This window comes from Takifugu flavidus, chromosome 12 (genome assembly GCF_003711565.1).
Source record: "Takifugu flavidus isolate HTHZ2018 chromosome 12, ASM371156v2, whole genome shotgun sequence".
Classification (NCBI taxonomy): Eukaryota; Metazoa; Chordata; class Actinopteri; order Tetraodontiformes; family Tetraodontidae; genus Takifugu; species Takifugu flavidus.
Genome location: NC_079531.1, coordinates 2,237,988 through 2,262,009, shown reverse-complemented (window position 1 = coordinate 2,262,009; position 24,022 = coordinate 2,237,988). Strand labels below are relative to the sequence as shown.

At 45.4% G+C, this 24,022-nt stretch overlaps 2 protein-coding genes and 2 long non-coding RNA genes across 8 annotated transcripts in view; 2 read left to right on the top strand and 2 right to left on the bottom strand.

Annotated features, from left to right (window-relative positions):
* Positions 1 to 783: 783 nt before the first annotated feature.
* LOC130534667 (uncharacterized) lies at positions 784 to 5,602 on the bottom strand. Of its 2 annotated transcripts, XR_008952932.1 has the most exons (3): positions 3,531 to 5,602; positions 1,278 to 1,595; positions 784 to 1,064 (listed from the first exon to the last, which is right to left on the bottom strand). It is a non-coding gene; the product is annotated as an uncharacterized LOC130534667 (long non-coding RNA). The 2 variants fall into 2 exon arrangements; XR_008952931.1 differs by lacking the exon at positions 3,531 to 5,602 and having other exon boundaries at positions 1,278 to 2,024.
* Positions 2,500 to 15,865, top strand: gpr4 (G protein-coupled receptor 4). Of its 2 annotated transcripts, none has more exons than XM_057048969.1 (4): positions 2,500 to 2,739; positions 12,147 to 12,818; positions 13,671 to 13,935; positions 14,023 to 15,865. In XM_057048969.1, exons 2-4 carry the CDS (start codon positions 12,510 to 12,512, stop codon positions 14,742 to 14,744), a joined length of 1,296 nt encoding a protein of 431 aa, XP_056904949.1. In that variant the 5' UTR covers positions 2,500 to 2,739; positions 12,147 to 12,509; the 3' UTR covers positions 14,745 to 15,865. The 2 variants fall into 2 exon arrangements, with proteins under 2 accessions (XP_056904949.1, XP_056904950.1); XM_057048970.1 differs by lacking the exon at positions 2,500 to 2,739 and adding an exon at positions 6,424 to 6,570.
* A 1,108-nt stretch (positions 15,866 to 16,973) lies between these two features.
* Positions 16,974 to 22,173, bottom strand: LOC130534663 (uncharacterized). The gene is made up of 2 exons (XR_008952928.1): positions 21,537 to 22,173; positions 16,974 to 20,383 (listed from the first exon to the last, which is right to left on the bottom strand). It is a non-coding gene; the product is annotated as an uncharacterized LOC130534663 (long non-coding RNA).
* nova2 (NOVA alternative splicing regulator 2) overlaps positions 21,555 to 24,022 on the top strand; it is a 48,471-nt gene continuing 46,003 nt past the window's right edge. The window contains exon 1 of one of the 3 annotated variants that reach the window (XM_057048943.1): positions 21,555 to 21,597. In XM_057048943.1, coding sequence (XP_056904923.1) covers positions 21,582 to 21,597 — 16 coding nt within the window. In that variant the 5' untranslated portion in view covers positions 21,555 to 21,581. Of the gene's footprint in view, positions 21,598 to 22,479; positions 23,340 to 24,022 lie in introns of those variants that run through there. The other 2 variants (XM_057048941.1, XM_057048940.1) reach the window with 2 other exon arrangements.

Here is a 24,022-nt window from a genome sequence, read left to right as displayed (position 1 = left end):
GCCTTATTTTAATCATCACTGCTGGAGTTTGAGCTTTATTTTTGCTGACTGAAAGGCCAAATAAGATTTTTTTTGGTTTGTTTTAAACCTTTATTCTTCTCACCTAAAGTCAATCGCATATTTGATTCAGATTTTTCAGACTGTAACTACTTTGGTAGCACACAGCAAATCTTTAACAGGAAGAATCAGAGATTCCGATGACTCTGACATGGTCCCCAGGGTCCCTTATTCTTTAGTAAAAAGTTCATCAACCACAGTTTTCTTGAGAAACCATGTGTTTCCATTGTTGGGCTCAGAACTCAGCTCAAGTGTTCTCTGAGTTGTGGAGGAGAGTTCAGGACGTGAGAGACGTGGTTGGAAGGCAGGTTAGCCAAGCTGATGGCTCTGGTGGTTTCCTGATAAATTCACAATAAAATGTCTATTCATGATCAAATCACACACACTGAAGGCACGTCCGTCCTTCCAGATGTATCAATTGAGGAAAAATCCCTTTTTCTGCTTTATGGAAGCACTTTTACAATCAGACTTTGCTGTGTTGGTTGATTTTTTTCCTCTTTTTTTTATGTGAGAACGCAGTCGTGAGAACACAACGCGGTTTCGCTTGTTCTCAGAGACACGGGATGGAATATTTTGACAGTCTGTGTCCAAACCAGAGATAATAAAAGTCTGACGGTGAAATTTAGAAAAACAGAGCAACACATGTATGAAATTAATCTGGGACCAAGACAATGAAAGAGGTTGAAATTTCCTCTGAACTCTAGTTTGATTTAAAGAAGCTTGAAATGCTGCTTTATTCCTTTTTATTGTGATTTCTATAACTGTTTAACACCGAAACAAGCAACCGACTGATGAACAAAGTGTTTAAAGCAAAGGGGAAATTTGACAAAAGTAGTGATGTGGTGGGATCGTCGCCCCACATCTGCAGAATGCAGAGGGTTTTTTTTCCAGCTCGCTCGCATCAAAGGCGTCCTGGTTCTGAAGTCGCGCTTTGCTCCTTTCATCTCGGCAGGAAGCTGATTCGGAGCGCGTCTCACACTGGCCTGGATCCTCCGGGCCTTCAGCACCTGTCTCAACAGAGCAGGATGGGGATGATGGGCGTGGACACACACACACACACACACACACACACACACACACACACCACACACACACACACACACACACACACACACACACACACACACACACACACACACACGCACGCTCGCTCTGATGAATTTTTATGTTGCTTTTGTGCCTCTAAGCAGCTGGAGTGAGTCAGCGATCCATCCAGGAACACTGAACCTGGGTCGTCATGCTGCAGAACGTCGTCTGTGCCTCAGATTGTCGGTCCTGCAGAGAGCAAATTCAATGGAGTCGGGGTGAAGTTTCATCCGTGGGAGGAGAGACGCCTCCAGCGTCCAGCGTCCAAGAGCATGGCGGATGGAAGTGAGCCGGGAACAACACAGTGTTGTCAACGCCATCAGCATCTGACGTTAACATGAGCTCGTAAACCCAGTTATGCAACCGAGGGACAGGTCTGCTCAATAACTGCAGTGTTCCCTTAGTTCATTTTTAAAATGGCTTCCTTCACTCATGCGTCCTCCCTTGAAATTCTATAAATATGTGAAAAAGACACTAAATTTAGGGGGTTTCTCCTGTTCATGATACGGTTTCATACCACAAAAGTTTGTATTGTTTATATTTGTTGTGTTTGTTTCACATCTGTGTGATTTTCCTGGAAATTTTACCATTTTACAATGAATTATTTAGAACTTGTCTGTAAATGGTTTGTTGGCTGCGTTTTGAATGCTAGCGCCCCCTGCAGGAGACTCTTACATTCAAGTATCAATATTTAAAACATTAAAAAGAAAATAGCTAAAGTTGGATGCTCAAATCAACTGATGGAATGCTGCTCAGCCATTTTCCTCATTATTTATTTTATCCTTTTGACCATTTTGGTCTGGGCTGAAATGACTCTGCCTCAGGTAGGAATGTCAATGTCTATCCAGTATTGTTGTAGGCAGGGAAACACACACACACACACACACCCTAACCCTAACCCTAACCCAACCCTAACCCTAACCCTAACCCACTGTCTTTTTACAGACAATGCATTTCCCAGCTTTAACCCTGACCCTAACATCACAACCACCCCCCCACCTTAACCTTTACCCAGTTCCTAACTTTAAAACCAATATTTACCAATCAGTACCAGAATGTACAATTTTCTACTCAATATTTAGCCTGTACACGAACACACACGCACACAGAGACAATTATGTCTCTCTTTTGCATTACATCTTGCTCTCAATCTCTTGCTTTCCCTATCTGCAGATCTCCCAGTCTCTCGCTCACTTTATCAGTTGCTCTCTCTCTCTCTCTCTCTCTCTCTCTCTCTCTCTCTCTCTCTCTCTCTCTCTCTGTGTGTCTCTTCCTTTCTCTCTCAGTTGGTCTCATTCCCCCTGCCCCCCCCTCTCCGTCAAACTCTCCTTTCTCTCTCAGTTGGTCTCATTCTCTCTCTCTCCCTCTCTCTCTCTCTCTCTCTCCCTCTCTCCCCCCTCTCTCTTAGTCAAACTCTCCTTTCTCTCTCGGTCTGCCTGTTGGTGTGGCTCTCTGCAGTTGCTGCTGTTCTCTACACTATTTGCACCCTCGTCCGTCTCTCAGGTTCCTCACGCAGGCTAAAGGAAAGTAAACGCCTCTTTAAGCGTCTTCTGAGCGGACACACGGAGGAGACAGCAGCAATCAGTCCACCTAAAGGTGAGTGCAGAGTGTGTGTGTGTGCGTGTGTGTGTGTGTGTGTGTCTGTGTGTAAAAGCAGAAATCAGCTTAAATCAAAATGCCACCTGCAGAATGCTGATCCACTACACAACATTTAGCTTATTTGGTGCTGAAAACAAGTTGGGTTCTTTGTTAATTGTTAAACTAACCTGGAAGATTTTGGGCTGTTTTGGGCTCATAAAACTTTCTCGTCGGCGTCAACACATCTGACACGCGATTATCAAACGCACGACGATACAGCTGTGAATTAAAACCAGCCAGTTGTGTCTGTTATCGTTGCCCATCTCTCCTGCTCCCTGACTTCATCTGACATCACTGGAGCACAACTGCATTTTACTCCCATAACCTTCCGCAAAATCAAATCAAATCATCAGTAAATGGAAAATTGGATGCTGACTGTTGCTAGTGTAGAGCAGATGGTTGTGTCACAGCTCTGTGGCTGTGACACACACACACACACACACACACACACCACACACACACACACCACACACACACACACACACACACACGCCATGAGATCAGCTCTAACAGCGGACCTCTCCATCAACTATAGCCATGTTATTTCAGATGAGTTAAAACGTCTCTAAAAGGCTGTTTTTGCACTGGTTGAAAATGGTTGATGAGACGTTTCGACACTCCCAGTTTTAAAAGATCATTTCCTGCCAAAAGACAGTTTTAATTTCAAAATAAGGAAGAAACAGAGAAATGCTGAAACCACGTTAGGAAGCAGAGTTAGACCGAGCATTCATTCATATTGATCATCTCACCCTGGGGGAGGGGGAAGGCCCCCCTGCTGGACCGATTCATCAAAGTGATTGCTTCTCTTGAGATTTCCATTTGTGGTCTTTAGTTAGTATGAGTAGAAAAAAATCACCAAGACTGTGAGGCTTCTGTGTCCTGAACAGCATAACCATTATTTTATACACGTATGCTGCACGTTCCCAGAGTGTGAATATGTGACAACTTGTTGGACGGAGGCAGCAGAGAGAGAGAGGGAGGAAAAGTCAGCGATAGCGGACTTCCAGGAAAGGATCATGCATCAGTGAGCCACAGGGAAACGCTTCAGCAGATGTTTGCTGTCCCTTTAGTAAACAGTTGGCACAATGAATCCGCTGTTCCTCCTCTAGAATTCGAGTTTTCTACTCTGACACCACTAATGTGAACATCAGCAGCTTCCAATCCTCATCATTCAATCAGGGTTTTGTTACTATTTTGTTTCATAGTTCACATTCAGCCACCCCCCCATTAAACCAATGATGTCATTGGTTTATAGTATAATAAATCTGTGCTCATTAACAAAAATATGAATTCAGTGAAGGGCTGATGAACATTCTGCTGATGTTTGTTCACCCTCTAGAGGCTGTCTGCGGTAAAGCAGTCATTAATTATATTTGATACCTTCAACTATGGTGATTAATAGCTGATCTGGCAGCTGACAGTGGGGTACAACAGGGGCCAAGTCGGTCCTTATTTTGCATCACTTCCCCTCCTCTTCCTCACCAGAGCTCTTCTTCTCTTGCACTGAACTACTTGTGACCTCAGGAGAAATATAATCTACACCGCTTTAACTCTGACCTTGAAGGCCAGAGGATGGTTGTGGTTAGGATGGAGCCTCGGCTTTACTTACCAGCTCGATTCCCACCTCCCACTCCCCCCCCCCCATACACACACACACACACACACACACACACACACACACACACACACACACACCCCTCTGCTTCCCTGATACAGATAGATCCGTCTCCTTCCTTGTGTATTATCAGTCTCGGAGTTTGAACTAAGGAATTTAGCATCATGCTAAAGAGAGATTCCAAAACAGAAACCATAATATTATGTTTCTTTCTAAGTATTTGAAAGCTGAGTATCTTTTCGTAGCCTTAAAAACACCGTCTGTCACTTCAGATCTGTTTTTTGTCTGTCAGATGAGATATTATCTGGGTCCTAAGATAGAAATGTGTTAGCAATGTAGCTGACACGCCTCCTCTCATCCTGCCTCTTGTGCACATGGAGGCAAATAAGTAGCGCGGGTGGGGTAAAAGAAACCCGAAGTGGCAGGTCCTTTCAATTTAAGTCAATAAAGAAGCATTTAATAAGTTTCCACTAAATTGTGTGGACATAATATCGTTGCTCACAGAAGAAATCCCAACAGCCTGTTTGTGTTGGAGCTGATCAAGGAAATCAGAGCGCAGCAGTGAGATGATAAACAAGAAATTAGAAGGAGATTAGAGCATTTGTAAAGCAACCAACAAGTAGAGGAGAGAGAGGAAGGTGAATGGAGGAGGGGACAGGAGGATAAAAAAAGAAATTTGAGAAGAGGTTGAGTGTGAGAGAGAGCAGTGATGGTGTAATTGCTCTCCAGAGGAGTTTTCAGAAGCAGCACTTAAGAGCCTCTGTGGTTTAGTAATCACTGTGATTAAGGGGCAGCGAAATGCTAACAGCTAGCCCGACCAGAGCGGTGCGAGCCCGCTACATTATTACATTATACTGTCAGCTAAAATGATCTGAAATGAGTCTGAGTTCATCTACTTTGGCTCAGTTCCCGGGTTCAGAACTTGAGCTGGTGTGTTTGGACAGCCGAGCCTGCTGCTAAACATGCGTTTGAAGCTGCAGCACGGTGGGTGTTGTGAGTGCATACATAATTTGCACTTGACATTTTAACCGCAGTTTGTTTTCTGAGCTGTTTTTAACAATTTCAGTACAACAGCAACGCATAAATGCTTCACTGGTGGGAAGAAGTGGCCGACTGGTGAGGTGTGGGGTTCTCTGACACGGTCTTGGTCACTGAACGTCTCACACCTCTTCTCCAAATTGACCCAAACCATTTTTGCTGTGGGTGTCAGCACAAAATGTGCGACAAAGTGCGATGATGAACTGGCAGATGGTTATTTGCAGTTGGGAGTGGGGGGGTTGTTGAGGGCAGGAGCCCAGAAAATGAGATGCCATACTTCTGGTCTGTTATTTAGAGAAATGACTCATAAGAAAGGGAAGGTAACTGTTGAAGTCACACACACACGCACACACACACACACGGGTGCGTGGACGTGGGCGACTCAGCTCCTATTTTAATGGAGTCAAGAGCTCATTTGCATCAGCAGAAATATTTGCCACCATCCCCGCTGTTTTTTTGTTTGTTGTCATGGAGATAAGAAAATTATTTGTTTTTTAAATACATTCGTTCCTCTACAGCTGAATAATAAGCCACTGTTTAACTTCAATACTGAAAAATGATTCCCCTTCCCCTGCTCCCAATAAAAAAGACAGATTTAAATATTCCATACATTCATAAATATATAGGGACTGTAGGCAGCAGCTAATCAGCATATCTGTTTTGGGCTGTGGTTTTAGGTTTTAGATTAGACACAGCAGGATGGTAACCAGCCTCTGAAGATAAATGTAACCTGGAATCAATAAAGTCTGACGGTCAATTTAGTGAAGTCTATAATGTAATATGTAACAGAGGGTCACACACAGCATTGGTGTTGTGATGAATGGCTGATGGCCTCCAGGCTGAGATACAGATCTAAATGAAGGAAAGAAAGACGAGAGATAAGTGACAGACGAGAGATAATGTGTCCTCTCTCTCTCTCTCTCTCTCTCTCTGTGTGTGTGTGTGTGTGAGAGAGAGAGAGAGAGCTGAAGAACTGCTGAAAGTGTGGAGCCACATCTAAATTTACTGGGTGGGGCGTGGTGAAGTCACTGTTAGCCCTGTATCTCCTTCTCTCTCTCACACACACACACACATCCGTCACACACACAGACACACAGACACCCTAATGTCTCCAGTTTGGCGTCAGCAGCACCTGGGTACGGTAATAAAGCAATTTTAAATGGTGATAACGTTCTATTTTCTATCATCCTTCTGTTCTCTTCCTTTTTATGAGCTCACATCAGTTTTTGCCTCCAATCGGCCATCTTGATTTAACCTTTCCCAACGTCTTTTTCATTTCCTCTCAGCTCTTTTTTGTACACTTCTCTACTTAAACCACGCTCTGTGGTGCATTTCACTGTTTTTTTGTTGCCTCATCCTTCTTTTTCTTTCCTTAAGGACAAGTTTGACTTGATGTTGTATTCAAACAAGATAAATAGTCATTTTTATTTAACGTATTTTTAATTTCTGATTACTCAATCCTCTCTAGCAATACTCTATTTTAATTTGAACACGCACGCCGGTGGGTCATGTGATTTACTGACCTGCAGATCACAGGCCAGCGGTTGATAACAGAACCTCTGTGCCCTCGTGTCACTCGTGGACAGAACCGACCAATCAGACTGAAAAAGACAAAACAGGAAGTGGCGGAGGAAACAGGCATATCCTGACCTAACTTCTAAAAATGTTATTGTTAAAACACGACATAAAAGTTTTATTCGTCGCCACATCACATGATTTATGTGATCATTTTGTATGCTAACACATGTTTTCATACCTGAAATCCAAAAAATTGACCAAATGGCTGATTTAACGTCTCATTGTTAATGTCTTTTTAGGTGGGCTATTTTCTGTATTAGACGAGCTCATTAGTCTCAGTGAGCTCATTTCCCTCCTATTCTTGTAAAAGCGAGATGTCAGGAACACATTTCTTACATCTGGCACACACTTCCACCAGGACACAAGGAAGAACTGACTAAAACATAGTGGTGAAAGGTCACTGTGGATCACTGGTAACTGTGGTTTAATGGAAATATTGCACAGGTACATTTGTGATGTGGGTGCAACTAAATGAGATATTTAACCTCAGGACTTGAATATAATTGAACCATGTCTCTGTTTTGGAAGACTTGAGTCTGTGGAAATGTTGAAACTGGAGGTAACTGGAGGACCAAAATGTGGTTATTTATTCATTTTTATTAAAAAAAAAAAAAAAATCCCAGCACGCACACGCTCTGCCAAATAGTAGCAGAAAAAAGTGAAATCCCATCCCAATATAGCCAAAATATTGTCATTTAATGATAACACTTTATACAACTGTAAAGGCCAATGTGAATATACTTCATTAATCCCACAGAATTAGTTAATCTTTTTACACACATGCAGGTTCATGCAGTAGACGAACATAATCACATGCAATTATAAAGGGATGTGTCGAACCCTCAATCCCTGGATGCTGGCACTTTATTTGTTAGGGCTCTTAAGAGTGAAGCTTATTTAAGTGTACCTTTATATTCATTCAAATTCAAATGCTGTAGAGAGCACAAGGAGGATGGTGACAGTTGAGGAGCATTACAGAAGTGTGTATCACATCCACAAGAGGGGGGGTTCAGGCATGTCCCCTATGGAGGCCCAGGTACCAGATGCATGGCTGCTGGTGGATGCGGCTCTGACTCAGTCAATACTGAATCAATACTCATACTATGAAATTCAATGTGGGGCCATCAAAGGAAAACGTGGCACTTTTATCAAAGTCATTAATTTTCCCTGCATGGAGTCGGGGTGAAGGATTTTAAACATGGACGGCTGCGCGGCCAGCCGAGCATGAAATGACCAGCCAGCTTTAACTGTAAAGCTTCTCTGCTTCAGACAGATATTTTTACATGTCCAGTTCAGTGTTTCCCCTTTTCATTCAATCATGAACTCATGTGGGGTTTGATTTTTCCTCATCATATGTTTATCTGGATTTTTCTCACCTCACTTTTGCATTTCTCTGCATGTATTTTGGATTATTGTCACTCTGCTAATCTGTGTGTTTGAGTTGTGGAGCTGCGTTACTCCCAGCTATGGTAAACATGTTGGTAGGCTGAGATGACTTTTCCTGGAGCCTGATATACAAACAGGAAGTGAAAAACAAGAAAGAGGGGTTGCATCTGTGTGTACAGTACATTGTTGAGTGCTCAAGGACATTTACTCTGTCTCTGCCTGTGAAAGGTCGTCTGAGTTGATTTCATCAGGTCTGCTGATCAATACACTTTGCTTTATGGAGTATTTAATCAATGCGCACGCCTTAATGTTGCTTCCATTCCTGTGTCTTTCATGAATACACGTGGGGGGATGGCCGTATGATGGCAGGCTCCTTGGGCTTCAGGCTCATGACTCAGCTCAGCAGCTGATGATGGGCTGACGATGGGCCCCTGACTGTTACGGGACCGTCATCACACGTGGTCACGGTGGACACGGTCGGGGACGTAGCAGCAGCAGCAGCAACACCTCCGGCTGATTACTGTTTTCACTGGTCTGTCGGCGCGAGGCCTTCTGCACTGCACCACGGGCGATCGTTTTTGGTTCATCTGTCAATCAAAAAGCTCACAGAAGAACACCCGTCCATCAGATTAAATGTGCCTCTCAGTGATGGACCGAATCGCCTGATTGAATTGCGGCCTGGCTTTTGTCAGAGATGGTTTTCAATCCAGTTACATTTGTCTTCTGATTCGCAGAATACCCCCAGCAGCTTATTGATATATGGATAAGCCAATACAGGAAGATGGATGGTGAGTGAATAACATCGATATCTACATCCTGGCAAATCAGATCATGCAGAGCGAGCAACCACGGTGAATGGCTCTAGTTGTGGAAATGGGATTAAAGATGGAACCGGAGAAAAGGTCGCTGGGATTTAGCGGCACTATTTTCTGCGTGTGTGTTTCACATCTGAATGAATGTGAGTATTTCTCATCTCACGCTTAACCCACTCGTGACCTGTGACAGGAATATAAGGAGGAGATTTGATCTGGAGTCCGCAACAGAAGGCGTGTTCTGGCGTGTTCCAGATTCTGGTAGATATTGTACAGCTTTTCCAAAATAACAGGGGTGGAACTGTGAGACTGAAACATCCTGGGCTCAGCAGATGACATATCCTGTCTGCAGCAAGGTGCTGACTCATGCACGTCAGGGATATTGAAGTCAGATGCCATAGTGGTGCATTTCACCCCACAGATATTGCAAAAACTGATTACCTGGTTGGAGACTGAGCCTTTCTAATAACACGGTCTGCGTGTTTGTTCTCGATACACCCAATAATCTTCACCGTAATCTAATCTGAAGTCACTGTCTGTTGTGAGTCACCTGTAACAGGATTAAGCCTTTGATGGGTTGATGCAATAACCGTTAAAGCGCACCAGCCACGCTGCCGGTGACAACTGACTGTCACGTCTGTGGCATTATCGCATTTCCCTTAATCGTTTTTATATCGTAACTGGTTCTGGGGTATTTTGGTCACATGTCTGGCATTTCTAAACCTGGTTTGCGAGAGGCCTCTGATTGTTTTAGATGGCTGCATCCGTGGTGGAAGAATCAGGGAAAAAACAATGGACAGGACTCACGTTAAGGTCATGTGACTTTTAAAAGGCTCGCTGAATTCATTTGGTGTTTTTCTACTGCCGTTAGGTTCAAACGGATTTGCTTGAGTGCCCTTATATAACGAACTGGTTTGGCAGGATTCTTTTCAAATGGAGCGACTCCTCAATGGAATTTTATCTTGGCTCTTACCTGTTGTGATAAAGTTAATTTACTGCATCAGAACACAGTGTTCTGTGGCCTAGTTAGTTAAAAATCATCAGTTCTTTATTTAATAATCCCTGATGGCCAAGAACGCACCACCAAAGCCACCATTATCTCTAATCAGACGTGTATTTGTACTGTATTCCTGGTCAAAATAATGTCTGCAGGAGCAAATTTAAGGTTGTTTCAATTATTTATGTAAATTTAAAAAAACATGTTTACAAAAAGAACAATTTTTACAGAATAAGTTTCATGTAACGTTGGATTTTAACACAAAACTCTCCATCACGGAGCTCCTCCTCTCCAAGCAAAATGCCAGTAATACCAACTGATGTGCAAGGGTCCGTAAACACGAGCACGGAGGGTAAACACTGAGTTCAGTTGGGCCCAGTCTCTGTGTCTCCTCTCCCCCTGCTGCAGGACTTGAACAGGATGATGCCAAGGCTTTTCCCACCATGCTTATGGGAACTGACATGGAGGCATCCGTCCTCCTGTTTACAGCTCAGCATGACAGCCGGCCCCCTGGGATGTCCGTCTCCAACATTAGATATGCAATCACACTTCCATCTGTGAAACGTTTGTCCTTAAGCAGCTCTAATTAATCGGACTAGTGGAGGAGAGCAGTGGAGCTGGGTATGGTCAGCGTGTGCGCATGGCCAAAATAAAGAGTCAAAACAGGAGATCAGACAATTTTAATGGAGGTTAAAGTATCCGCGAAGCAGTCTGGAAAATTTCCTGACGTGAGGATTAATATTGTTGTTGCTAAAACAAATAGATCTGACGAATCAACCTGAGGCCAGCATTTAGAAAAGGTTTCAATTTTGTGAGCTCATGAATAGAAGACTTCCTGGTTCAGATCCCTGCACCAGTGGAAGCTTTGGGCGGGAAGGAGAAAGTCGCTGCGCGTATACGCATTTTTTCCAGCTTTATTTCATTTTACCAACTTTAGATTAGCTAGATTCTGCAGTCTACATGTGTATGTACGGAAGTCATTGATCATCTTTCCTGCTTGTGTTTGTGTGAAAGCATGTTGTGAAGTGTAGTGGTGTGTGTACTTGCGTGACAACATGCTTGTTGCTTCCACTGTTGACTGTCAACAAGAATTTTGTCACACAGATGCAAATGTAAGGTCCCCTTAGGTGTGTTTAGGGTAATCACACACACACACACACACACACACACACACACACACACACACCACACACACACACACACACACACACACACACACATAAACAATAAATTACAGATCCGGATGTTTCTCCTTCATACAGATCTTTGTCTTATTGCTCCTCCCAGCTTCCCTAATGGCATTTGGCAATTCTACCAAAACTCTTCACCATTTCCAGGAACAACACATTTTTTCTGTATATATTTATTTTTGTATGTTGACAACCAGCATGATGTTTGCATGGCTGGGCTGACTTATGTACACTGGCAGCAGATCAGATACTGCTGCACCCTCAGGTTTCCTTTAAAACACGTCCCTGCTATGAATTTGGCCTCCGCCCACAAAGTTAACATCATAACTGAAAGCTTTATCCCACCTAGTTAAGAGAACGATTTGGATAATTCCATCAAGACGAAGCACAAACACTTTGTGTGGTTATAATCCTCCAACATTTACGGGCACGGCGCAAACAAAGCACAAACTAGCATCAGTGAGAGTTGTTCATGTTGTAAAGGGACATTGGCCCATGAGCAAAACACAAGCCTGAAGCACCTTTCTAATGAACTACAGCTCACACTTTTATTTAGTTTACTCCAGTCAGAAAGTTTCCATTGTTTGCTGTGAGGCTTTAACTTACTGACTTTAGAAAGCGCTCATTTATCCGCCTATTGGCTGCAGACCCATGTGGTGGAACGTTTTTTTGCCACCGTGGAACATTAATCTGTCGGTACGGACAATTTTTTGACATTGTAATAGTCTCATTGTGTCTTTCTCTCGCAGAAGCTCCGGAGAAAATGGACGACCTGTCAGCTGAAAATGTAAAATCGCACCTGTGTTGCAGCCAGAGCATCCCAGAGGAGTCGTGTGTCTCAGGTCCTTGAGACACACACACACACGCGCATCCACACACACACAAGTGTAATCTCTGAAAGATTTATGAGGTCCTGTCCAGAGGCAGGAGGCCTGCCAATGTGCCGATAAGGAGGTTTCGTTTCATCACATTCCGTCTCCAACTCCATCCCTTCTTCTCTGAGCTGGAAGCTACAGCGGCTGATTTTGAAGAATGAGAGAGGACAACGATGCACGGAACCTCCTGGGATAGAAGGACAGAGTTTTAAACGGGATCTATGAGATGGCCTGGAAATGACAGCTCTGATCCTGTATGTCGGACAACAGCGATGTTCTCGAGGATGCCTGCGTCGCCGTGTCTCTGTCGAACTGCTGGACCTGGAAAATGGTGAAACTCCAGGAAGGAAATCAGAGCTGAGCGCAGCTAAACCCGTTACACACACACCAACATTGCAGAGAGTTCCACGTGGGACAATGTGCAACATCTCCTTCTGTGATGTGGACAGTAAAGTGGACCAGTTTTTCCAGCCCACGCTCTACATCATCGTCATCGTCCTCGGGCTTCCCACCAACTGTATGGCCTTGTGGGCTGCCTATATGCAGGTGAGGAGGACAACCATCCATCCATCCATCATCCATCCATCCATCCATCATCCATCCACCCACCCCTTTATTTTAATGCAGGTTTGAGAGGCTTGTGCAGTAACATACTCACTCTCTCTCACTCATTTTCTACCGCTTGTTCCTCCACTGAGGGTCGCGGGGGGGCTGGAGCCTATCCCAGCTCAATGGGCGGAGGCAGGGTACACCCTGGACTGGTCGCCAGTCAATCGCAGGGCTAACACATACAGACACACAACCATTCACTCTCACACCTACGGGCAATTTAGAGTTTCCAATTAGCCTAATCCCCAATCATGCATGTCTTTGGACTGTGGGAGGAAGCCGGAGTACCCGGAGAGAACCCACGCAGGCACAGGGAGAACATGCAAACTCCACACAAAAAGTCCCCAATCAGTCCCAACCGGGGATCGAACCCGGGGCCTTCTTGCTGAGGCAACAGTGCTAACCACCACACCACCGTGCCGCCTGCAGTAACATATTTAAGTCATAATTAATCACATCATTAGTTTGTGATAAACCGTGACTGAACAGAACAGAACGGTATTTTCCCATGCAATATCAGACTTTTGGCATTTCCCAGAGACATGTAGTTTTACTTGGCTGCAGCTGAAGCTAAAACCACACGATGTTTAGTCTTAGATGCTAAATGCACATGCTGTGGTTAAGGGCTTAAAGTAGAGATTTTGATAGGTCCAGTCGTCTTGATGGGAGCCAACATGACCTGATGATTGAGAACTGCCAACACCAACACATCAAATGTGTGTGTCTCATCTAACCTGAACTTGACTCTAACCTCACGCCACCTTCTTTCCCGCTGCGCCACCATTGCAGGTAAGGCAACGCAACGAGCTCGGCGTGTACCTGATCAACCTGTCGGTGGCCGACCTGCTGTACATCACCACTCTTCCTCTGTGGATCGACTACTTTCTTCAGCATGACGACTGGATCCACGGTCAGGGGAGCTGCAAGCTCTTCGGCTTCATCTTCTACACGAACATCTACGTGAGCATCGCGTTTCTCTGCTGCATCTCCCTAGACAGGTATCTGGCTGTGGCCTACCCTCTGCGTTTTGCCAAGGTTCGACAGGTCAAGACAGGTATGAAAATGACCCCTAACACTGACATTTGACCTTGACAGGCGAGTAGTGTAATGCTATAATTTCTCTGTCTCTATTTGCTGACAGCTGTCCTGGTCAGCGCCGTTGTGTGGCTCATTGAGATTGTAGCCAACTCTGCACCATTGTTCCACGACGAACTCTTCCAGGATCGCTTCAATCACACGTTCTGTTTCGAAAAGTATCCCATGCAGGACTGGGTGGCAGGGATGAACCTCTACAGGACGTTCCTGGGATTCCTGGCTCCGTGGACAGCCATGCTCGTCGCCTATCGGGGGATCCTGGCGGCAGTTCGCTGCAACGTTTCCACGGAGCAACAGGAAAAGGCGAAAATCCAGAGACTGGCGCTGAGTCTGATCCTCATCGTTCTGCTCTGCTTCGGACCCTATCATGTCCTCCTCCTGGTGCGGAGCGTCATGTTTTTAAGGAAACCGTGTGACTGTGGTTCGGAAGAGAGTTTATTTGCAGCGTATCACGTGTCGCTGGCGCTGACCAGCCTCAACTGTGTAGCCGACCCCATTCTCTACTGTTTTGTGAACGAGGGGGCTCGACACGACGTGGGTCGGGCGCTCTCGGCGTTGCTGTCTGCAGCTTGCCACAAGGGGTCCTCCTGCTCACCTTCACACGCGGACATACTCAATGCCGGCTCGGTGACTATGGAAACGCCACTTTCGGCGAAAAAGCAGCCGTGCGTTTATAACGACGTGGGCAAGTCAGGCAGCTACAAGACGGAACTGGTGGCTCTGAAAGAAGAGTGTCTGCAGATGACCATTCTCAGCGTAGGCAAGTGACTCCACCACCTCTGTGGCAGGTCCACTTCGGTTAACCGAACAAACTCCCGGGACTGTCGGGGTTTGAGGTCCACTGTTGGCTCTGATCAGCACCAGATTGTACGAACGCCAGCCTCAACAGAACGCTTCAAGAAAAAGACGCGTCCTTTGTATTGTGGAGATTTCAGAACATTGCAGAGCAACTGTTGCAGGTCGACTCGGAAGCAGTTTGATCGCTTCAGGTTGCTTCATCCCAAGATTCTGTGCTTCATGCAGATGTTGATGCTAGTTGTGGTTGATCTGTGATGAGAGAAGGGGTTTGGGAGTGGTTTTGGTTCTCAGTGGACCATTAATGTCGATACCGAGGTCCGCCGCACGTCAACCAACAGAAGTCGGTGTTTTTCAGCTTAGTTCTGAGGAGCAGAGATGAAGAGAACATGAAGGCGGTTCAGACTGAACATCCACTGGGTGAAAATCAAGGTAGAAATAAACACCTTTTAACACCCTAATGCACTAATTTGGAATACTGAAGACGAGCCAGACTGTATTAGCACATACAGTATAATGCTTGCTAACAATGTCTTTATTTGATGGTTTTTGGTCTTTTTTAAGAATATCTAAGAGGATTCTAGTGTGATCTGAGCACCTTCTTCTCCTTTAATACCGAGGCAAACTAGATTTTTCCTCTTTAAAAAAAACAAAGAAAATTATTTGAGTGATTAAAATTTACATTTAATTGATCGGAGAGTCAAAGTAGAATTTGACAGCAAAAACATTTCTTATTAACTGAAGTATGGAAGTGTAAAGAACCCACTTTCTTCAATATAAAAGGTGTAAACAGAGAGAGGAGGATACAGGTGGAGATCAGCTCCTACAGCAGAAACAGCAGTTTGTATTGAACTATCTGTGATGTCCTGTGTGTGCTGTACCTTATGAATATATCATAAAACACTGGATTCGATGCCATATTAGACTGACACCTGTGCTGTCACCGTGATGTAAACGGAGCAGAAAAGGGTTAAATTCATCACACCTGTGAGGTGTTGGATGTACTCAAAAGAGATGAATGTTGACTTTATTGGAAGTATGTTATTATTATTGTCATCAATATTGAATAAAACATTTAGTCTGGCGGGGTGGCAGCAATGTGTCGGCCACATTTATATGTCAGTGTTTAACATACAGATGCTGTGACGTCGAGACTTTAGGGCCGAAATCATTGTTTATGTCGCAACTAAACCGGCCCGACATGAAATGTCAGGAAAGACAAACGTGAACTGTCATCTAGAATAATAGAATTCTTTTATGTGGTTTTAGCATGAAGGCAAAGTGCAGTTTTCATCTGTGCCGCTGCATTATTGCGCCGCCTTGCTTTCAACGTGTTTGTTTCAGTGGGAAATACAATAAATTAAATTGTAAATTATGAACTGAAAACATTACGGGTCCACATTTCTGCACGGAACCGGTGGTCTTATTCACCAGAGGAGCCAGAGCGTGTGGTCGAATGTGTTTGGTCATCGCGGCGGTTCCTGCGCGCTTATCTGCAGAATATCTGTCCACGTTCCCCCGTCTGCATCAGCACAGGCTGTTTGTTCACCTGGAACCATCGGACCCTACAGAGTATAAAGATCAGAAAACACTTTGGGGCTGTTTTTCCAGCTTGAAGTCGGTTTTTTTTCTTCTCATCCAATCTGGGCTGAAGTGCACGGTGCAGACAACAGAGTGGGAACGGAGGAGCGCACGCTCCTGCAGCACTTGAAGTATCCTGGTAACAGGAGCGGGACGCCGTCAGCACGGATACTGAGAGCCCGCAACACGGGGGTGGACACGGTTCTGTAGCATCATGTGTGTTTGTGTGTCAGACAAAAACAGCTCATATGTGAAGGCACACAGCTGCATACTTTGTGGGACAAAGGAGCGCTTGTATGTTTGTGCCCCTGACAGGAAAAGGGAGGACATAACTCTGAGGGAATATTGTCTCCTGCCCTCCACGCTTCACTGGTCCCCTCTGCCGAACACTTCTAAATATAGCAGCTGGACAGAAGCCGGGCTATCATTACCCAGCGCTCACCTTTGGTGATTTATTGCTTCTGCACTTCAGTAACAGATGAGAATAAATCATAGAAGCTCTACGGTGTGTTACTGATGGAGGAATGATTGAATTATATGAAATGCTGCTGGGAAATGTATTAACAACAGACCTGCTATAGATAATAGATAATAACAAGCAAATCATTAAAAAAAAAAGTCTCACAGTGAAATATTTTTATTGAATTTCAGTTTTTAGGGCCTGTGCATGAGCGTAATACCGTGTTCTGCCTCTGGAGCACAGCTGCTTACGCCTCGCACAACTGTGACCGATGTGACCCAGAATCCATTCTACAGCTACGTGTTATAATCCAATTTGTTATTCATTCATTCACATTTCATTTTCGACAGCATAAATGGAGCCTCAGCATACTGGGATGCAAACCACGTGCCCAAGGCTGCAAATGTAAACGGCCTCCGTATGTTTTGTGGACTGCAGCTCTGTTTCTAACACGGACAATTTTAAATAAAGGCCAGAGGTGAGGACTGTGGTTATTGTGTGCAACAGGTCACGTTCTGATAAGATAAGGGGGTGACAGGAAATGAAACAATGGCCACCGAACCTCAATCATCATCATCTCCGCACACCAAAGGGGGAAAAAGTCCTGTTTGTGGTCATTTGGATTTAGCATATTTATGTCGTCTTTACTCGCCTTCCTGTTTTGTAAAGCACATCGATATTTTATTAATGGGTTCGGAATCATTCTGACTAAAATTAACATGAATTAAAATGTGATTCAGAGCTCACACTGGAACTCCTTGCAGGCCCTGTCACAGTCTGAGCCCATGAAATTCCCAAGCAGGAATTGAGGGATCCCCACAGGATGTCTTAGAGGGTTCAACCGGAATCTCCTCAGACAGGAACAGTGTAGACCCGTCGGCACGGAGACCATCCAAGATCATCCAACGTAAACAGCAGCAGCTCCAGAAAACAAACAGCCTGATCCGTCTGCACAGTTTAAAAAATCGGATTTCTCTGTTTTGAAACACAAATTCCATTTTCTCCTCAAATATCTCTTCAAACGAAGCTCCAGCTGTTACAATACAATAGCCAGATTTTTTTCAGCAGTTCATATACAGTCACCGTATATGGCCCACAGATGTTTTATGTTTATGCACAGTATATTATATAAGGCAATGTATATTTGTATATCTTTGTAACTACCTTTTTTCTACCAAGTAGAATCTGTTTTCCTTTCGATTTTTCTCACTGAGGACTGAATAAGGAGGGACTTTCTCAGGGTTCCCTCCCCGTAGACAAACAAACCAATGCATTGAATGAATATAATCTACCAGACTCCAGCACAGCGCCACTGCAGACAGATGACTTCAATTTGATTCTGCAGGGGGAAAAAGGGAAAAGGGACCGAAATGCAACGTGCAGGACTTTCAGCCGGAACGACAGAGCTGTGCTGTGTGATCTGTCTGCAGCTCTGAGCCTCACATCGACGTACACTCGCCGGCCACGTCGGTCGCCATGTTCAGTTCCTTGTCGACACAAATAGCATATTAGCCAATCACATGCATTTAGACGTGTGGATGTGGTCAAGACAACTTGCTGAAGTTGGCAAAACCGAGCATGCGAATGTGGAAGAAGGGAGATTTAAGTGACTTTGTGGTTGTTGGTGCCAGACAGGCTGGTCCGAGGATTTCAGAAACTGCTGATCCACTGGGATTTCCACACAAGCATCTCTAGGGTTTGCAGATAATGGTTTCGAAACAGAGAAAATATCCAGGGAGTGGCAGTGGTGTGGAGGAAAACGCCTCGTTGATGTGAGCGATCAGGGGAGTACGGATAGACTGGTAGACGTGATAGAGAGGCAGCAGTAAGTCAAATAACTGACCACGCCCGTCCCTTTATGACCACGCTGGACCCATCGTCTGATGGCCACTTCCAGCAGGATAATGCACAAAGCTCTGATCATCTCAAACTGGTATCTGGAACATGAATTACTTTACTGTACACCGATGGGCTCCACACTCACCAGATCAATCTGTCCGTCCGTCCGTCCGTCCATCCATCCATCCATCCATCCTCCATCCATCCATCCATCCATCCATCCATCCATCCATCCATCCATCCATCCATCCATCCATCCATCCATCCATCCATCCATCCGGTTGGGCCTAAAAAGTGGCCGGTGAGTGTGAAAGACTGGCGCCCAGTGCTGCGCCTCGATATCTCCCCGAATCATGGACAACAGCACCACCTTGTGTCCAAGGAGTGCAACAACACGATTGTCGCAGTGAAGGACGGTTTTATCGGCATAACGATAATTTATCATTTGAATTATGACGATATTGAATGTAATTTGTCTACTGAGACTGTGGATTTACATTCGTGGTGATTGTTGAAACGCACAACAGGTTTTGGTGAGTTATGTCAACAACCTTTCCTGCCTACCAGGTAACTGAGTATATGCAAGTATGAGGGCCTTCAAAACCTGATATAAATTTGTCAGGTTCTTCTGAAAGAGATGTTTCCATGCCCAATTTCCTAATTGATAACCAAGCTGTCCTTCTGCTTCTCCCGAGGCCATAAAGTGACGGCGAAGCTTCATCAGACTTTGATCATTTTAATATCAGCACCAGCTTGATTTTAGTGTCCCTGTATACAAGCGATTCAACTCAAGGTCAGAGAAGCACCCTTGAGCAGATGTGTGCACATCTTTGTGATGCAGCAGGGTAATGGTGATGGGATGGCAGCTGGCCAGACATGTGCTCTTCTCCTCATCACCTGCTCCCTGGAGGAGAGCTGGAACAGTCTGGAAATGTCATCTTCCCTCTCGTCTCCAAAAGAATGGAAACTACTGCTTTAGTTCCGCCTTAGTATCCAGCAATATTTATTAATAAGTGCAGTGCAGCCAGATGTTTTTTGTCACAAATTATTGACCTTCTTTTTATGATTGGAGCTGCGTTGTCAAAGACAGTTTGCAGTCTGCTCAGGGACTTCTCTGTTCTTTCCATCCCTGTTAAATTTTAGTGCTGTTGTTGTGGGAGCCAAGCTGAGGACAAAACTGAACATACATGAACAACCAAGGATTATCTAAGAGGCTTCAGACTGTGTGCCCTAGGCTCAGGTTAACGCTCAGGATAAATTGAAAACAGCACATTTCAAGATGATTAGAATGAGTTTAGGCACCATCTGAGTTTGTGGACCTCCAAGAATCACAATGAAATTAAGGATAAAAGTGGAGCTCCGCAAAGACCCAAAATGGTAGTATTTAATGGCAACATGCAGAGATGGATCAAGGGTGGACGTTCATGCAGAAACTTATAAACCTCCAACAGAGGGTTTTTTTTATTTTAAAACCTAGAACCATCTGCAAACAATTACCACCGCCCAAATGGGCGCACAAAGTTACTGAAGCACTGAATGGGCATGTGTGTAATGTCTTAAATCAAATTTTAACATTGATATTTTTTATCAAAACGGTAAAACCAGTTGACCATTATATTATATGAGGCTGCTGGGCGCTGCTCTTCTTCCACGTGTTACCAGCAGAGGGCAGCAGAGGTCGACATCTGCAGCCCACCCGCCGCAGGGTTGAGACGGCTGCAGCTTCAACCCACTGGAAGAGGACATTGACAGGCTTTAGACCGGAATAAAACATTTGTGAAAAGGTCCTACCTACCAGTCTTTATGGTAAAAACAAAATTGCTGATGAATTCATCCACTGCAAAAAAAATAAACAAATAAATAATGATGCAGCCAAAAGGCAATTAGCGAATTGACGAAGTAGTGCATTTTGCAGGCTAGACTCCTATTTTTGTCCTATATGTAAGGACATTTGACACTGCAGCCGACTCACGTTGCTTTTTTCTTCTGAACATTTTAATAGTGATTCCAGACTTTGCTTCCAGAATGACTAATCCAGCAATTATCTCCAAATGAGGGGAAAATGTTTTCTCTTCGCTAAGTAGGAAGTATTAACGTTTGCATTTCATTGAAAAATAATAATAAGTGCAAAATTGTATCACTGGACAAGTCCAGAATCCGATTTAAAAGCACTGGTTGATGTCCAGAGCTGCAAAGGACTTTACTGGACCAAAACCATCTCGCTAACATCTGCTCAGAGCTGCAGCCTAATAAAACACACAAGAATGCTGCAAGTGTGTGTGCTTTACTGCCGGGGCTACTTCACTTTTTCCATATGCTGCAGCCCTGAATGGGAGGCCAGGACACTCGCCGTTCTGCTTCCAACACTCTATGTCGCGCCTCCAAAAGTATAAATGCACGTGTCCAACTAACAAAATATGCCACTCTACAGAATGTGCTGAATAGTTTTTAACAATGGGGTTTCGAACTCCAGGCCATTCCTCCCACTGAGTGCTCCCTTTTGTGAGCACACTCATTTTTCAACTGCAGCTCCATCTGCCTCATATTTGCCACCTTTTCCAAGAGAAATAGGCTGCCTCGCCACTGCGTCTCTCAGGGCGATGGGAAATTGTGTGAACGAGCTGCTCTGTAGAACTATCTGTGTGTGTGTGTGTGTGTGTGTGTGGTGGTGGTGGGGGGTGCACAGGCAGCTCAATGTCACCTTGACTCCAATCAGGAGTCACTGAGGGTGCACTACATCTATATACTGGCCAAAAGAGATGGTACTTGCGTGTCTAGGTGTGTGTGAGAGAATACGCCAAACGTGTGTGCGTGTGTGTGTGTGTGTGTGTGTGTGTGTGTGTAAGTGAGAGAGAGAAATACTGAGGCGGGTATAGTGAGCTCACCGTGCAGGAGGATCCCGCTTCAGATCCAGGCAGAGCGACGCAGAGATGTCAGCACGCACAGGTGAGTCGCACAGCAGAGGCACAGGTGAGAGGCTCCCCGCTTTACAAACATGCGTTCACGCACGCCAGCTTCGTCTCCATGCAAAAGAATAAACGGAAGCGCCTGCGATCAGGCCGGAGGGTGATGGTGAGCACGAAAGAAAGAAAAACAGATGATTTAGGTTTGTTCGTTATTTAGAGGTGTCAGATTTTTTTGTTGTTGTTTGCTTGTTTTAGTTCGCTGAACAATTAGGATTTTAGAAGCAGGACACAGAGGGCAGGCTTTGCTCCTCAGCATCACTTATCTGTCAGGACTGCCTTGACTATAGACCTCCGCACAGCCGCAGCGGGACCTTCAGGCGGCCGTTCGGCCCTAATTGCATTTGCCGCGGCTGAAACAGAGTAAAAACCCGCCGCCGCATCCTTCTGCTCGCCGCCATGTGACTCGCAGAGCAAATATATCTGTGGCCTTCTCGTTTGGCGGAGAAATGTCAGATCCACCAATGGCGTCACGGCGGAGGCGTTTCCCCCCGTCTTCCAGCTTTCTCTGCTGTGGTGCATTCACGGAACGTCGAAAGGGAGGTATTTAATTGTGAGAGACTGCGAGTCTCTGGCTCCGTTGAGTTTTACGTAAATTCGTTATTTTATGCTGTTATAGTCCCGCCACACTTTCGATATTTCAACATGAAACCCTACTACACTCTACCGGGTATCTTCGGTTATGCATCACGACGATTGAACAGAGTTTTCCTAGTCCAACAACATTCCGAACAAACGAGACGCGTTGTGGATTTTCAAGTTTACTGGATGCGAGTGAAGGCAGCGTGGGGCCTCGTGACGTCAGCCGCTCCCCTGCGCTTCCTCTCGCAGCCAGTCAGAGAAAGGATGCTCTGAACGCAAGACTGCAGCATCTTCAGCCAGAGATCGAGCAGGAAAACGTCTCTTTCTCCGTGTGTTGCTCCAGACAAAACACCCTCCACCCTCGGGTGTCTTCGAGACCGGAGAAAAAGGAAGCAGAAGTTGAATTTGTGTTCCAGCACCCATCAGGATTTGTGTTCACGCTCATCGCTTCACCGACCTTTCTATCTTCGGCTGATTTCGCATCTTTTGTCTTTCGGTTGTGTTTTTGTTTTCTTTATTTATCAATCCTCTTCCACTGGCTGTTTTAGAGGAGCGCCACCATCCTGCGCTGCCTGACATGAGTACGCTTCTTTATCCGGTTGCAGCGGAATGACAAACATATCCTAAGCCGCGTATCAGAAGCTTCATGGACGATTGACGCTCTTTTATCACGTTTGTAGTTGCCTAGATCACATCCCCCGGCAGAGATTTCGGATTTTTTCCCCCCTCCGCTTTCTCTCTCTGAGCCGATCATCTGCCGCTCCGACCTTTCACTTTTTGTACCTGTGCAGCATCTCTGACCGCACGGTGCGCCACGGAGAAACGCAGTGCCAACCTCCCCCGTTCGTAAGAAACAAGCGTATTTTCTAATTCTTGGTCGCTCTCGCCTTCACAGAGGACTCATCTGCACTGTTCGAGCTGCGTAAAAAACGGGAAAGGGGGGTTTAAACGCAAACGCAGCGCAAGCATAAAGAGCAAGCCTGAAAATGATGGCCGGCGGAGCAGTACAGCAAAACGGGATTTTCTCAAATCCTCACCATCATAATCAACAGCCACATATGGAGTCCGATCCCCCCGACTCGCGTAAAAGACCCCTGGAGACCCCGACGGAGGCCAGCAGCACCAAACGCACAAACACAGGAGGTAAGAGCAACGATGGGGATGCGGGGAGCTGCTGGGTTTTCGGTCAATGTTGCTTCGTTCTCAGTCAGGCTGGCGAAAACCAGAGCAGGTTGAATGGATTCTTGACGTACAACCACAGCGATATACAGCTGCACGTTATCACGTCAGTGCTGCTTTGTTTTGAATAGAAACGGCCCATTTTCCTTCCAAAAAAGTCATTTTCCATCAACGTTAAATCCCTCCCGGAGCGCCCCTTTTGATAGAAAGGAAACAATGAGAGGGGTCGAGGGGGGGGGGGGTTCGGAGGGAAGCCTCCTTTTCCCTTCGCGCACGTCCTGGCTGTTTTTAGCCCCGTTAGAATTCAAAACAGCCGTATTGGCTGGTTTTTGGTTGCGTCTTAAGATTTGCGCAGCGGCCATGCTGGAAACAAAATAAGGATGTAAACAAGGGGAAGCCGGATCGGGTCGGTGCGCGATGGCTCTCATCCCGTCGACGGGTGACCTTGTGATAATCTCACACATCAGCCACCATTGCCGCGCTGTGTACATTCACACAGGCGGATAAAGCAGCAGACTCACTTTAACAGCAGGCCCGTGACGAGCCGGAGAGGACGAGAGGAGCCCAGAGCAGCAGAGTGCGACAGCGTCGCCGCGTTACCGCAGCATGTCAGTGCCTGTGTATTTTTATCATTCGCTGCCCTAATT